Source organism: Trichomonas vaginalis, chromosome II, assembly GCF_026262505.1.
Source record: "Trichomonas vaginalis G3 chromosome II, whole genome shotgun sequence".
NCBI classification, from domain to species: Eukaryota; Parabasalia; order Trichomonadida; family Trichomonadidae; genus Trichomonas; species Trichomonas vaginalis.
Window position 1 is genome coordinate 9,052,881 of NC_067204.1, and position 14,608 is coordinate 9,067,488.

The 14,608-nt window shown below is 35.7% G+C and overlaps 11 protein-coding genes and 2 pseudogenes across 13 annotated transcripts, besides 3 other annotated features; 9 read left to right on the plus strand and 4 right to left on the minus strand.

Annotated features, from left to right (window-relative positions):
- Positions 1–497: part of a mobile genetic element that runs on past the window's edge.
- Positions 498–535: a mobile genetic element.
- Positions 536–810: 275 nt separating this feature from the next.
- Positions 811–14,608: part of a mobile genetic element that runs on past the window's edge.
- Positions 916–1,419, minus strand: TVAGG3_0511740 (uncharacterized protein; the record flags this gene model as incomplete). The annotated part of the gene is made up of 1 exon (XM_001297771.2): positions 916–1,419. One exon carries the CDS (start codon positions 1,417–1,419, stop codon positions 916–918), a length of 504 nt encoding a protein of 167 aa, XP_001297772.2.
- Positions 2,350–2,680, plus strand: TVAGG3_0511750 (protein of unknown function, DUF4106 family; the record flags this gene model as incomplete). The annotated part of the gene is made up of 1 exon (XM_051236967.1): positions 2,350–2,680. A coding segment is annotated over one exon (331 nt), but the record flags the coding sequence as incomplete, so codon positions are not given.
- TVAGG3_0511760 (protein of unknown function, DUF4106 family) lies at positions 4,466–5,343 on the plus strand (the record flags this gene model as incomplete). The annotated part of the gene is made up of 1 exon (XM_051236968.1): positions 4,466–5,343. A coding segment is annotated over one exon (878 nt), but the record flags the coding sequence as incomplete, so codon positions are not given.
- TVAGG3_0511770 (uncharacterized protein) lies at positions 5,656–6,227 on the plus strand (the record flags this gene model as incomplete). The annotated part of the gene is made up of 1 exon (XM_051236969.1): positions 5,656–6,227. A coding segment is annotated over one exon (572 nt), but the record flags the coding sequence as incomplete, so codon positions are not given.
- On the plus strand, positions 6,606–7,259 carry TVAGG3_0511780 (protein of unknown function, DUF4106 family; the record flags this gene model as incomplete). Its single annotated transcript, XM_051236970.1, has 1 exon — positions 6,606–7,259. One exon carries the CDS (start codon positions 6,606–6,608, stop codon positions 7,257–7,259), a length of 654 nt encoding a protein of 217 aa, XP_051094794.1.
- On the plus strand, positions 7,633–8,169 carry TVAGG3_0511790 (protein of unknown function, DUF4106 family; the record flags this gene model as incomplete). The annotated part of the gene is made up of 1 exon (XM_051236971.1): positions 7,633–8,169. One exon carries the CDS (start codon positions 7,633–7,635, stop codon positions 8,167–8,169), a length of 537 nt encoding a protein of 178 aa, XP_051094795.1.
- Positions 8,174–8,971, plus strand: TVAGG3_0511800 (uncharacterized protein; the record flags this gene model as incomplete). The annotated part of the gene is made up of 1 exon (XM_051236972.1): positions 8,174–8,971. One exon carries the CDS (start codon positions 8,174–8,176, stop codon positions 8,969–8,971), a length of 798 nt encoding a protein of 265 aa, XP_051094796.1.
- TVAGG3_0511810 (uncharacterized protein) lies at positions 9,001–9,831 on the plus strand (the record flags this gene model as incomplete). Its single annotated transcript, XM_051236973.1, has 1 exon — positions 9,001–9,831. One exon carries the CDS (start codon positions 9,001–9,003, stop codon positions 9,829–9,831), a length of 831 nt encoding a protein of 276 aa, XP_051094797.1.
- Positions 10,272–10,691, plus strand: TVAGG3_0511820 (protein of unknown function, DUF4108 family; the record flags this gene model as incomplete). Its single annotated transcript, XM_051236974.1, has 1 exon — positions 10,272–10,691. One exon carries the CDS (start codon positions 10,272–10,274, stop codon positions 10,689–10,691), a length of 420 nt encoding a protein of 139 aa, XP_051094798.1.
- Positions 10,708–11,169, minus strand: TVAGG3_0511830 (annotated as a pseudogene). The gene has a single exon. A coding segment is annotated over exon 1 (462 nt).
- On the minus strand, positions 12,093–12,895 carry TVAGG3_0511840 (annotated as a pseudogene). The gene has a single exon. A coding segment is annotated over exon 1 (803 nt).
- Positions 13,554–13,754, plus strand: TVAGG3_0511850 (uncharacterized protein; the record flags this gene model as incomplete). The annotated part of the gene is made up of 1 exon (XM_051236975.1): positions 13,554–13,754. One exon carries the CDS (start codon positions 13,554–13,556, stop codon positions 13,752–13,754), a length of 201 nt encoding a protein of 66 aa, XP_051094799.1.
- TVAGG3_0511860 (uncharacterized protein) lies at positions 13,783–14,058 on the minus strand (the record flags this gene model as incomplete). Its single annotated transcript, XM_051236976.1, has 1 exon — positions 13,783–14,058. The coding sequence occupies one exon, from the start codon at positions 14,056–14,058 to the stop codon at positions 13,783–13,785; it is 276 nt and encodes a 91-aa protein (XP_051094800.1).

The following is a 14,608-nucleotide window of genomic DNA, read 5'->3' on the forward strand; positions in this document are numbered from 1 at the left end:
AGGCTGAAAAGTTTCAAGATCGTTCCAACTTCGAAATTTTCTATAACTTAATGAAGTTATTGGTCTTTGGTTCTGAAGAAGAAGAAATTGATCCTGATGAAGTTTACAACAATTTAGAAGAAATTTTAAATGAGGAACCTGCTGCCCGTGAATACTTTGACCAACAGTGGCGCCATCATCTTGACAGGTGGATGCTTCGCTATAGAAATGAAGGAGATGGAACAAACAACATCTCGGAATCACATTTCAAGGTTTTGAAGCACCAGTACTTCCCAGAAAGGCGAAATCTTCGACTCGATGAACTTGTCATCGAGTTATATTCCAGTGTTGTTCCTTCATTCCTGATTAAGTTGCAAATTAAAGGTCTGGATTCAGAGAGAAGTGTTAAAGTTATCAAAAAAGTCACAAGAGATTTCGAAGAAATGACACAATTTAAAAAAGTCGAATGCATCAGTATGCTTGAAGCTGTTCAGAAAGGTCTGAAAAATGATACACTTTGTTGTAAACAGAAATTCATCAAAAGTGACACCTCAGAAAAGCTAAAATATTGAATTTTTGGAACTTTTGATAGAGCACGTTTTTAAATATTAATTAAAGTAAATGTATATTTTGTAAAGATTCTTTTTAATAAAAAAAAATAAAATTTTGAAGAAGAACACAAAATCTTCTGAAAAATAATATCACATAAACGCATATTATTTTCTAATATATAACTATTTTATATAAAAATCAAATTCAATGATCTTAAAAGCGAAGGATAAACCTCAAAATTTACGAATATAATGAGTGGGAATATAATGCTTATCTATCAAAAAAAAAAAAAAAAAAAAAAAAAGGTAGTGGGGCTTCCAGGGGCTGCGCCCCTTCTAGCCCCGAAGATGTTTAGTATAAATGAAGTTTTTATTCGGAAAATTGTTAGTCTTCTGGTGTGAATTCGGAGGACTCTTCTTCTTCCTCCTCCTCTTCTTCCTCTTCTTCGTCATCGTCGGCGTAGTGGAGGAGGACGTAGTTCATCCAAATTCTGTATGGACGTCCTGATTTGGATTTAAATGAGATGGACATATTTTGTGTGAGTGTTATTTCAGTTTCGATAAAGAGTTGGTGTGCTGGTTTGAATATATGTTCGACGTAGGAGAATTTGTGCAACTCATCTTCTCCCAATTCTGTATTGATACAGACTTCGATGAAGTCACCACTGAGAATGTCTTCACCTGTGGGCATATCCACAACAATTAAATGAACGACACAATAGTTGTGAAATTCATTAGTAGGAAATACTGTTGCAGGCGTATTATATGAGGGGAAAAATGTTTTTTCTTCCCCAAATTCATCTGCTACTTCATCTTCATCGTATCCGTTGTTAAAAGCTTTAAATTCATGTACAATTTGAGCAAATTGTTGACGGAGATTTGGTGGCATACGTAAGCAAGCTTGTAACAATGTCCTACCTTCCACACACTCAGCAAATATGGGAAGGTAGGAACATATAATGTCCGTCAATTGGTCCTGGTTGGGGACCAATTGACAGAGTTTTGTGTATGCCGTTATTGTTTCTTTAACGGTATTTGTGTAGATACGGTTATATGGAGTATTTCCCTGGTTGTTAAGGGAAAAATACTCATCCGATTGTAATTTCAATCTTGACCTCAACTCTTTGTTCGGTATTCTTTGGTCTATTCTTAGAGCTGTATTTGTTCGTGCGGGCTGTGGTTTTAAAACATTCGTGTCGAGTTTTAATTGCTTCGAATTGGATGTCGATTTGAATTGGGAGTCTTTTGAGTTCTCCTGAGCTTGGTTCTGTATTAAAGACTGAATAGCAGTGTCAGCTTCTTGTTTTTCGAGATAGTATTCTATTGAATTGGGCTTCACTGTTCGAGACGCGTACATTAGACAAAAATGAACTGTTTTTTTCAAATAAGAGTTTGAGATGAACCGTTTTCGTCAACGGAGACCCCCTCTATTTTTTTATTTTATTTAATAGTTACCGTTGGAAAACCGTTCCATCTCAAATATTGAATGAACTATAAACGTTTTTTGTTTTCTATATATACTTTTTTGTCCAACGGTAAAACTTTTTACACAACGGTTTTTGAGAGTCGTCGCTGTTGACTTTTTTGTAGAGCACTCAAAATAGTATAACTTTGTCCGGACAAATAAGGGTCTATCGTCGCTACAGGAAAAGTTACAGGCGTTCCAAGGAAGTATACTTTGAGAAGACTTTCCCCCTTATAGAATGAGATAGGACGGTTATTTTACAAAACTGACAACACGTTGACCGAGTAGTTTTTTGTGCTGAACAAAAAGTGTCATATAAACATCTGTCAAAAACCGTTTTTTACTTCACTTAAAATGCCACGTAAGCTACGTAAGAATATACGTAAGAGGAAGAGAGCATTGAAACATCCAATAGTAAAACTGACACCACAACAACAGTTGCAACAACAAATTATGAATGACCCCACTATGTTGCAACAAATGTCAAGCAACCCTATGCTTTTAAACCGAGTTATTGGTGCACAGAGTGGAGGTTTAAGAGCGGCACTTTTAGCGAAAATGGCAGGCTATGGTGGAGCTGCAGACGGAACAGCTTATAACCCTCAAAGTCAAATGAATTTGAGTTCACTCAAAAATCAAATAACAGATGTCAAAAAGTCAAACATAGACATACAGAAACAAATAAGTGAAAACGAAAAGAAACTAGAATATGACAGACACACAAAGAAACTCAATGAGTTAAACGTAGAGAAAAAGAAGAAAGAAGAACAACTGAAAGAACTAAGTACAGAGGAATATGCGAAAAAAGTGTCAGAAAAAGCAGCAGAAGTAGCAAAAATGGAACAAGATGTTATAAATTTGAAAAACCATACTACTCAATATAAAGTACTGAAAGATGAAGAAATAAAACAAAAAGCCCTGAAGACATATATGGATAGCGATGAGTATAAAAAAGAAGTTGAAGCAAATGTAAAGGCAGAAAAACTTTTACAGTTGCAAAACCAAACCGTACAGTATGAAAACTTAGCACAAGAAAGTAAAAATAACGACGCAGCCATGCAAAAGGCAATGAAAAGCGCAGAATATATAAAAGCTAACAATGACTGGTTAGATGCCCAAGCCAACGCTAAAGCAGCCCAACTTATAGGGTCAATAAGGACAAAAATACAAGCGGATGAAGACAGTTCAAATGAAGCTTTAATGAATGCTGACTTTAAGAACGCCTTCGAAGCTCTTCATAGTAAGGTGAAACTAGTGAACGACTTCTCATCTGGAAAGAAACTGAAGTCTGAAGGTTTCGACAACGAGTTAAGAGAAGTAGCACAAAATATGACGAAAATAACAGATGCAGCAACGAGACAGGCAGTTCAAAGTGCCTATGACGCCGTTAGAGCAACTGTTGTGGAAAGTCAAGAAAAAGAGTTACAACAGACCAAAACAGACCTAGTAAATGCTTTCTTAAAAACGAAAAGTCAGGTAGGACATTATGCTGCAGATGGAACATATGTGCCAGCTGGTGGAACTTATATACCAGCTGGTGGAACTTATATACTAGCTAGTGGAACTTATATACCACCAAACCCTCCAAGAGAAGCACCTGCACCAGGACTACCTAAAACATTTACATCGTCACATGGACACAGACACAGGCATGCACCAAAACCAACACAACAACCAACACAACAACAACAGTTCAAAACACTGCACCACAACCAACAGTTCAAAACACTGCACACAACCAACAGTTCAAAACACTGCACACAACCAACAGTTCAAAACACTGCACAGCAACAACCACAAACAGAGCAAGGACATAAAAGAAGTAGAGAACAAGGAAACCAAGAATTCTTAAAAATGCTTAAGAAAGTTATGGTTACCCAGATACTCTTGACTTTAGTGACAGATATAAAGAAGCTATTAGAAAGTTCAAGGAAGGAAATACTGACCCGAACCTATTTAGCTTTATGGTCAGCACCAAATGGATATAATTTCAAACCTGGAAAATACAAGCTCGCTAAGGGATATGATTTAATAGCATATCATCCAAATGACATGGATGAATTTACTCCGAGATATTTGGTGTCAGAGCTAAATGATAATTCAACTTCTTCATGAAACGCGTAAAAAATAGAGACGGAACGAAAGAAGAAAGCTTATGAATGCGGATGACGTAGATAGGGAACTTGTTAAAAACGGTCTCGGAATATATGAAATGCCAGCAGATGAGGTACAAGAAACTCCACAGGAAGAAGTTCAGATACAACCAGACATGGAAGAAATAGTTCAGCAACAACAGCTAGAAGAGCCTGAAGGAAACGAACAAGTCCTCCTTTGGAGATGAAGTGGATTCGAAAGATGAAGATTTGAACAGCCGAAAAATCTTGACCCTCAACAAGAGTATGCGGAGAATATGGAATCTTTCCAAGAGTCTAAGAAAAATTCGGCTGACATAGTAGAAGAATATCGAAAAATGTTCGCCGACATACAAAAGACTCCAACATCAGATGAAAATATCCAGCATAGAATGGAAGAACTGAAAGAAAATGTACACAAATACAACAATCCTTTTTACTTACGAGCATATAACGTTCAATCTTTGGATGAACTCGGTGAAAATAAAAGGTTAAATTTCAACAAAACATATAGAAATGAAACATTGTTTAAAGTTCATTCAGAACCTAGCCAATATGGAAACAAACCTACTTTTGTTTCTGCAGACGATGGAACTACAATGAGATGGGGTCATAAAGCTAATCCGGATAGGTGGTTCATAAACTTACAACCACAATTCCAAGAAGTTGTAGACGCAATGGAAGTGAATGGTGAACCAGATGTAGCTGGTATTTTCAGCGCGGCTTTAATGCCATTGAAAGATATGAAAGATGCAGATATTTTGGACCAGTATGAAATGAACATGGCTGATGGAAATATAACACCTGACGTTCTAGAACATTTATCTCAAAGAACTACACAGAACCATAGAGATGGTATATTTGGTGAAGAGTTTAGAAAGAAAGTTAGGGAGAGAGAAGGAAGAGAACCTATTGTACATGACCTTGCAAACGAAAGTTTACAAAATGTCATAAAAACTTACTTTGCAGACAATGAACCGAGAAGGGATGAATATTTAAGAAAACTCAAATGGACAGTACCAAATGAAATGTTAGTATTGAAAAACATGTTCCTTGACAAAATAAAACCAACTACAGAAATAAATGACGCAAGACTGAAACATTGGGTAAAAGCTTTCCCATTCACAAAAGATATTATTGGTAACATGGAAAGAAAACCAGAATGGCTACAAAAACATATATTTGGAAACGAGCTTATTCCATATGGACAAGCTATGTTTGAAGAGCTTGAACCGGAAACTCAGGAAAGAGTCATGCAAACAATACGCGAAGACTCAAATACAAACTATGACAAAATCTTTCTAGGATATAGGTTACCTGAGATGGGCGACCAGAGCCCAAAGGCAAAAAGGACATGGGAAATTTACAACATACTAGGTGAACATGAGGCAAAGATGCAACAACTTGAAGCAGAGGGCAAGTTAAAAAGCGACACCAAAGAAGAAGAGTAGAACAAAGTAAAGCTTGGTCCGAGTGGGTTCTATTATGATATATAAATCCAACTATTCTATATTTTTACCCATATGAAATGTACGCCGCTCAGAATATAACGCCAACAGTTTTGGATGCCATGAACGGAAATGTTTCCGAATGGTATAACGAATGCGACAATGCCATTAGAAGGTCAGAAATAGTTCCTGGAACTTACGAATATACAACTGCTGTTTCTTATGGAAACGTAGGTGAGTTTGGAGAAGGTTCTTCAACAACAGTAGATATTGCTTGCGACAGGTTTCATATTATTTCTATTGACAACTCATTCTTATACGTGGAACAAGACATTGAAATAAAACCTTCTGCCAAGTTGTCTGACAAGAAAGGTTGCAATGGAATTTTCTATGTCGGATACCAATATGCTCCAGAAGTTTTCATGGGATATAAGATATATTCTAACTCTGACTTAGTTCAAACAGTAACATGGGCAAACTATGAATGGTTCGCTTTGAGAAACTCAGTACAACCACAAGCTAGAGAACAAACAGACCAGTATGCAAATATTGAGAAAATAAGAAGACTTGACCCTAACGTTCCAGGAGTTTATGTTAACCTTTCTGGTTCAGATGGAACTGCTGCCACTAAAGTAAAACTGAAACTTAGAGTTCCTTTGTCATCTTTCCTCATCTTCAGGTTTTTAAGATACTTGCCAAACTGGGCAGGAAAAATTTCTATTGAACTTACTCCAAGCAAAAATAACTTAGTCATTGCACCAACACAAGACCCATTCACATTACTGTAGCTGGAACTGGTGGAGCCAAGTTCTGTGACTTTTGCAAAGACAAAGTTGACTTAGACTTTGGTTTCTCAAACTTCAACAATGAAGTAAACTATTATTTCAATGCTGCTGGAACTGCTTGGGACCCAGTTAAGTTCACATGCGAAAAATTTGAATGCAAGAGAATAGAAAGCAGACTTGCAGTCTATATGTTGGACCCAGATATTTCAAATGCTTTAGCTGCCAAATATATTGCAGTTCCACTTATGTTCCCTATACACCAAATATCTGTCAAAGACTTTGCAGGTGAAGTTGGAAACCAAAGTGCTGACCCAGGTGCAAGAACAGATATTGCTTTAACAACTGCAATGAAACATGCAGATACTATGTTTGTACTGTTCAGACGAACTATAAATGACTATTCTTGTTTCTACAACCCCGGTATTAAATATCATATAAACATAGATGGCAAATATTATCCAAGAGAAGAATATTCTACAGTTGAGGATATGAGGTCATACAACTTGACATTAGATGCTATGAACTTTAACAACAACTTCACAACAACCATTAACCCTGAAATGCAAAGTTCTATTATGCCATATGTGAAAGTATGGACTCATACAGGAGGTCAAAAAACTCAATATACAAATGGAGACCGTTCAAACTTTTGGCTTGGCATTCCATTTGCTGACTCAGAAGACTTTATGGGTGGTATTTCAACTGTTGGTACTGTACAAATACAATATACTGGTGACAGAGACGGTCCAGATGAACTGAGAGCAAAGAAGTTTACAAAACCAATAGCACTTTTCACGGAAGATGCTCTTTTGAAGATTCGTTCGATGAAACCTGCTGGGGCTCCTCAGATTGGCATAACGACAGCTTCCATCGAGCAGATTTTGGCAGCAGGTCAGTAAGTTGTTCTTGAACTGACTTCTCTCCGTCAAATATTGACAGTACGCCAGTTTTGACATAATATTGTAAGATAAACTTACCTTTAGAAATATCTGTAAGTTTTGTTGTTATATTTTTGTCAACGTCAAGAACTTTCACCATTTCAGTTATACCAACTTTCTTTGCTTTATGAAAATATTTTGGTTCAGCAAAGACTGCTATTCTATAACATTTTCCATTGTTTGTGTAAAGAACTATTCTGTCAATGTATTTGTATTGTTTGTGTGTAAACTTTGTTCTGCTTCAATTCGAAGAGATACTCAATACGTCCATCTTTTTATTCTAAGTAAAATGTCATTTCCGAAAAATAGAAGCGTAAGTGTTTCAAAAGGTTTAATGGCGGTGGCAGATGTGAAGTTAAATTCACCAACTCAAACAAACAGTCAAAGTGTTGTTGTCAATGTCAAAGACAGAGATGTTGAAGTGGGGAAACCATACGAAGACGAAGATGGTATAACAATTGTTCCTGTAAAAGAACAACCAACATATCCTGAAGTTAGCAGAGACTTAAGTTCTGTTGCAGATATTCGAAACGACTACCAACAACTGAAAGACAAACTTCAAACTCAGGAGAAGATTTGTCAAGCTTTAAGTATAATGTTAAACTTGGTCGAACACAACCCTGTAAAAGTGAACTCATATGTCATTGCACCTCATGAAGTTTTGAAAGAACTATTGAAACTTTTGACAGAGGCAGACGATATAAACATCAAAGAAATAGAACCCGACATTAGTTGCTGTGGTGTTTCATATAATGTCATTGACAAGATATACGTTATGAAAGGAGGTGAAACGTTGAACTTAAAGTATAGTTTCCCAGACGTTATAAAAATATTTGACGACCACAACATTTCATTAAAATTTATTTGCTAAGTAAATGGCAGAAGATATAATGGTTTATACTATTACGACTAAAAACCCTGAGTCATATAATTCTATAACAACAAACTTACAAAGTCCTCAAGGACGATATTGTAAACTAACCTTAAACACAATGACGACTAAAGCCTGTTTTGCTCTTTTGACACCAGAAGACTTTATTGTTGTGAATGGTAAAAAATACTCCTTTGAAGATACTTACTCAGATATACCACCAACAGGTTTTGTTGACTTATTTAATACTTTAAGTACGGGTGTAACATGTGCTGCAACTAGAGCAGGTTTCATTATGTTTGGATGTCCGACTGAGTTTACTATAAACGATATGAGCTATAATACAAAACTTATTTCTGGTTTTTACTACCAACAGTTTCCTATAACAGGAAAAGGTGTCATACAAGGAATGTCTATTCCATTGACATTAAGCACACCAATCTTATATATTGTTTCAAACTTAGGTTCAAAGTGTTATTCGAATGTCGACAGAAACTATTATGACCAAAAGATACTTATGCGTATAAACAATACTTTCTCTGCTGGTTTGCCTATTGTTCATTCGAATGCAGAATTTTCAACCTTAGTGAACTCAAACACTTTGGCAAGTATAACGTTGACATTAGTTGACGCAAACTTTGTTCCTGTAAAACTTTTATGTCCTATGTATTTGTCAATGACGGCAGAAAGTTTCGAATTGGAAGATGCAACTGGTGAAAGTATTGTATTACAAGAACAACTTCAACAACAAATAGCTCAAGAACAACAAATGCAACAAATGCAACAACAAAGTCAAGAATAAAAAAAAATATTTTTTTTATTTTTATAAAAATGTACAGAATAGATGTTTCAGATTTTTATGACTTCCAAGCATTCAGAAATATGTGTCCATTTCGAGACTATAACAAAGCAGTCGAGAATTTGAAACGTTTAGTCATTTATGTCGACTCTGCCCCAGAATGTTATGTCATGAAAGAATGGGATGTTGTCTTTAACAAACCAAGAGCAACAATAGTTTCAGAACAAGAATGTAGACAGAAACTTAAGAAAATAAAAGTCGTACAAGTTGGCATGAAGATGTTAGATGCTTGGGATATCTTATTGTCAAAGTTAGAAGATTTTTCAGTTCGAGGTATAAAGTTCTATACACCTTCTCCAAACTTCTATTCTATCTTCACTGGATATAAATACGAACAAGTAGAATGGAAAGAAAATATTATAGAAGCTTGGTTAGACCATGTCAAAGAAATTATATGCAATGGAAACGAAAGAGTCTATGAGTATATCTTATGTTGGTTTGCAAACATCTTACAACATCCAAGTGCTAAAAATGAAACTGCTCTCATTATAATTGGAAAACAAGGAACTGGTAAGAATACTTTCTTTACAGATATTTTATGCAAACTGTTAGAGGGCTATTCGAACCCGAATATGACAAACTTAGAAAACATCTGTGGCAAGTTTAACTCCTCAATAGAGAATATGAAACTTATAGTTTGCAATGAACTTCAAAGTATAGATACAACAAAAGTTTTGAACTCAGATGCTTTGAAGAGTCTTATAACAGACAAAGTTGGAGTTGTTGAAAGAAAGTATAAAGACCAAAGAGTTTGTGAAAATGTTGCAAACTTCATTATGGTTTCAAACAATGTGTTCCGATGAAGTTAGAAAGTTCTGACAGAAGATATGTAGTTGTCAGAACGTCAGATTCTCATATGCAAGATACAGAATATTTTGACGACTTAGCAGAAACTTTGACATCTGACTTTTACAACCACTTGTTCTCATATTTTATGACATTAGATATTTCAAGTTCAATCCAAGACAAATTCCACATACCGAAGAGAGACAAACATTGTTAGAAGCAAACAAGAGTGTATATGAACTGTTCATAGATGAAACTGACTTTGAGTGTTTAGATGAAAGGTCATTGTACGATTCGTATAAACAATATTGTCAAGAATATGGTTATATGACAGCGTCTAAACGAACATTCTTGGCAAATGTCAAAAGTCTTTTAGATGTTCAGAATGGTGTATATACAAAGAAAAATTTTTTATGAGTAAATTTTAAAAAAAATATTTTTTTATCCGATAGAAAAGATGGCAAAATTCATCTCAGTAAACAAGTACATGTCAGGACTTAAAGAAGAACTAGACCCATTCACATATTTGAATGTTTACTTCTACCATTTTGAAAAGTCTTCATTCAGCAAAGTTTGGAACATCGAACCAGTTAAGTTTGCTATTGTGACTAAAAATGGTGCGAAATTTGAAGACTTAGACATAGAAGGTTTGTTAGCAGTCAAAGAAAGTTTTGACAGAAGGTTCTCAAACCTTAAAGAAGGCAAAGCATACAAACTTGTTATACCTTATGAACCAAAGAAAGCAGACGACTATGAATATTATGAGTCTAAGATAGTTGAAGTTCAAGGTAAATTGGGTAAAAAGATTTTAGAGTCTAAGCCAGTGTTTGCTCCTAAAGAGGAAGAGAACATTGACATTGACCCAGAAATGTTCTAAAAATAAAATTTTATTTTTACATGTCAAATTTCTTTTTCTCTGGAACTGGTTCAGGTTCTTTCTTCTCTTCTACTCTTCTTTCTCTTTCTTTTCTTTCTTTTCTTTTCTCTCTTCTTCTTCTCTGGTGGAGTTATGTCAAATTTCTCAACCATATTTATGTAAAAGTTCTTTGTCCTTTAATAGCTCATCTATTCTGTTTTCTATTTCATCTTCAAGAACAGCGCATGTGTCTTCTTTGCATTCTAAGAACTTTTGTTGGACTTCATCTTTCCAAGGCGTCATCTCTGTCAACAAGTCTGTCATTGACAAATTTTAAGACTGCTCTTTGTAATGTTTTATGGTTCTTGTCATATTCCCAGAAACAGAACTTTAGAACAAATTCACCTTTCTTGTTTACACTATGTAAGATTTTATGGTCGACAGATGTTTTGCTGTCGAAAAGCTTGTCTCGAATATAGATAGCGAAATCGCTAGACATTTTCTAAAAGATAAAAATTTTAATTTTTCTAAAAATATGTTAGAAAAAAAGTTTGCTGACATTGACAAGAAATTTGAGAATGTTTTAAACAAGAACAAGAGGAAGTTAGAAAATGCTCAGATAAAACCTATACATGACAAGTTCTTATTTGCTCAGAATGGTATAACAGGTCTAATTGCACCACCTGGGTCGGGTAAGACTTTCACTTATCTTAAAATGGCTGCACAACAACAAGAACTAGATGAGAAGAACCCATTCTATGAGTTAGTTGTCATTTGTAGTACTTCTGGTCAATTTGACCAAACCGTCAATTCGTTCAAAGATATTATAAAGAAGTCTAAGTTAGTATGTATAAAGGATACTGAGTTGTTAGATTGGATAAAGAAGTACCAAAGAAGAGTTTTGAAGTATAATGCTATAAATGAGTATATAAATTCTAAGTTTAAAGACCCAAATGAGGAAATGCAGAGAATATTAGAGAAGAAACACTTCAGAAACAAACAGAAAGAGATAGAATACATTTCGAAGAAATTGCAATCTTACGATTGGAAGACTTACCCTCATAGATGTCTTCTTATCTTAGATGATTTGCTTCTCATCCTTTGTTAAAGAATAGAGAACAAGATATGTGTCGAATTCTTAAGAAGCTCAGACACTTTAACATCTCAGTCATTGTGTACAGACAGCAAAGAGTTTAAGTAAGGATGTTAAAAGAATACTTACTGACATTATACTTTTCCCCGGATTGTCCGAAGACGATTTCATGGAACTTATGAAAGAGTCCATGGCAGGTAAGTTTGACAGACATGAACTATGGGAGAAGTACAAAGTCATACAAGACCCTCATACTTCTTTCAGAATTCATATCTACGCAAACAAAGTTCAAATTGTAAAAAGTCAAGCTTGAAAAATAAAGAGTTCATTTACTCTGCTTGTTTGAAGTTGTCAAAATACTCTGTTATTTTTTCCTTTAACAATGGCAAATCTTCTTTGAAGGTAAGTATTGTACAACCTTTCATATCATAGTGTGTTTGAGGTAACGTATCTTGAACTATTTGTTTCACATCTTCATTTGGGGTCATTGAAATCGGTAAGTTTTCGCGATAGAACCAATTTCTGTCAGATTTGTAAATCTTAGCAAGGTCGTAAAAGCTTTTGTTGTTTCTTCTGACTAAATGCAACATAACCATATCTCTGTCTTCTTCATTTTCCATCTCTTCAGTATAAATCATATACTTATAGTTCTTTTCCTTTCCTTTTGGTACCGAACGTGGTATTCTTTTCTGAATGCTTTTGTCTTTTGCTTCAAGCTTGTTCTCTAGCTCTTCACGTTCTTGTCTATGAATTTCGTCAAGAAGTCTGTAAATATACCAAGCATAACGAGGCGAAGCCCACATTGCAACAGCATTTACAAGAAGTCTATGTACATAATATCCTCTTAAATTTATTGGCAAATTTTTACGATTTTCATGTGTTTTATGCAAGGCCGAGAATTCTCGGTCTAGAGAAATTTCACTCAAAAGTTCTTGTGTGCTTCGGTTTTTGAACCAATCGTCTGCGTGTTTGGTATCTGGAGCAAAACATGCAGTCAAAATACTTTGCATTTGGTACATATCGTCTTTGACCGAACGAATTAGACGCAATTGTTTGTTAAACTGTATGTACTCGTATTCTTCATTTATAGCTTCATGGACTATAACTGTTGTTGTGTTCTCGTTGTTGACATATCTGTCTTTATATTCCGGATAAAAAAATAAAAAAAATAAAAATAACTTTATTTTTTATTTCGGGAAAATTCATGAAAATTCATGAGGGTAGAAAAGGGTGAAAAGGTTAGATCTACCTTCACCTAAATTATTTTTACTGAATTCAGCAACAAAATTCAAATTGTAAAAAGTCAAGCTTGAAAAATCTAAGTGTTTAGTCTTAGTAAGATGGTAGCTTCTTAAAGCAAATACCATTGCTGAGTTTTATGTACGTGAAGAGAAGTACAATGAATTCAATTACGAGTACAATTGCAATGACAACTAAGGCAACTATTTTTGTCTTTTGCCAGCAAGGGTACTTCTTCTCTTCCAATGGTTCGGCAGAACTATACTCACTCATGAGAAATGCCAAAACGGTTTAATAGAAAAAGTGTCATTTTTTCATGTCCGAAGACTCGAAGGTGCAACACTTCCAAAATACCGACGAACTCAGAAGAGCAGCATGGCAGTATCTTCTTGACAACTTCTTTGAGTTCTCCAGGTACACCTTGGAAAATGCTGAAGAACTCCGACACAGAGAATTTGGAGAAATTGCACTCCAATACTACCTTGACAAACAAAGGGTAAACAAAGGGTAAAATAAGACTAAAAACTTAACGTTTAAAAAGTGACATTTTTATGAGCTCCGAGTCACCGAGAAAACTTGGTCAGATGTTAGCAGCTTACTTCCCTGAGGAGGATGGAAGCGTTACATACATCAGGTTCAAAAACAACGAACCTGGAATTGCGTACAAAATTCGCAATTACATGACCATGGAAGAGTACGAAAGGTTCCTACAAGAGAAACCAGCTCTAAACAACTCAGAAAAGAAAGAATAAAAAGTTTAACTCGTAATTGTTTATTTTTTTACTTGTATGGGCAAGCTGCAAGAATGAAGTCGACTATCTCAGTCTTTGTTTTGACGAGCTGGACGGCTCTTGCGAGTACGTCTGTTTTGCGGTCTCCAGCTGGTGTCTGACCTTCGTAATTGCGCATGTTCTTGAGAGCTCCAACTGTAAATGATTGTAGGATGAAGAGTCTCTCAGACTGCTTGAGGTAGTCTTCACGGTCACGAACCGAATCTGTGGTACGAGTCGAATCGGTCGATTTGAGGGAAGAGACTGAAAGCCTGTCGTCTTCCATGGGGCTGTAGCATACTCTTTGCGTAAGCGGTTCAGACCTTCTTCGAACTCTTGGTCTCTCTTGGATTGAGATTGGAATTGTGGGGCAGGGTTTTGCTAAACATCCAAGGGTTGGGGAAGTAAGGCATAGGCTGAGGAGGGTAGTTCGGGAAGCCTTGTGGTGGGTAGTAACCTTGAGGTGGAAATTGGTAGTAAATCGGAGGTACTTGCTGGAACTGAGGTGCAGGGCGGTGGTGCTTTAGGTTCCTCTGGTTTGGGAATGGACTCGGTTGGTGGGACGTCGGACATTCGTTTGTGTCCTGTGGGATGGAAAATATTTTTCTGTCGGAAGAAAAACTTTTTCTGTCGGAAGAAAAAACTTTTTCTGTCGGAAGAAAAAACTTTTTCTGTCGGAAGGAAAAACTTTTTCTGAAGTTCGACCAAAAAGTTCTCAATTTTCGAAAAATTTGAATGGTTTACGGACGGACAACTGGAAGAGTTCTTCCTGTCGTCGGGAAAAATTTTTCCCTTTGTCCGGAAAATTTTTTCAAGTTGTCGGGAAAAATATTTTC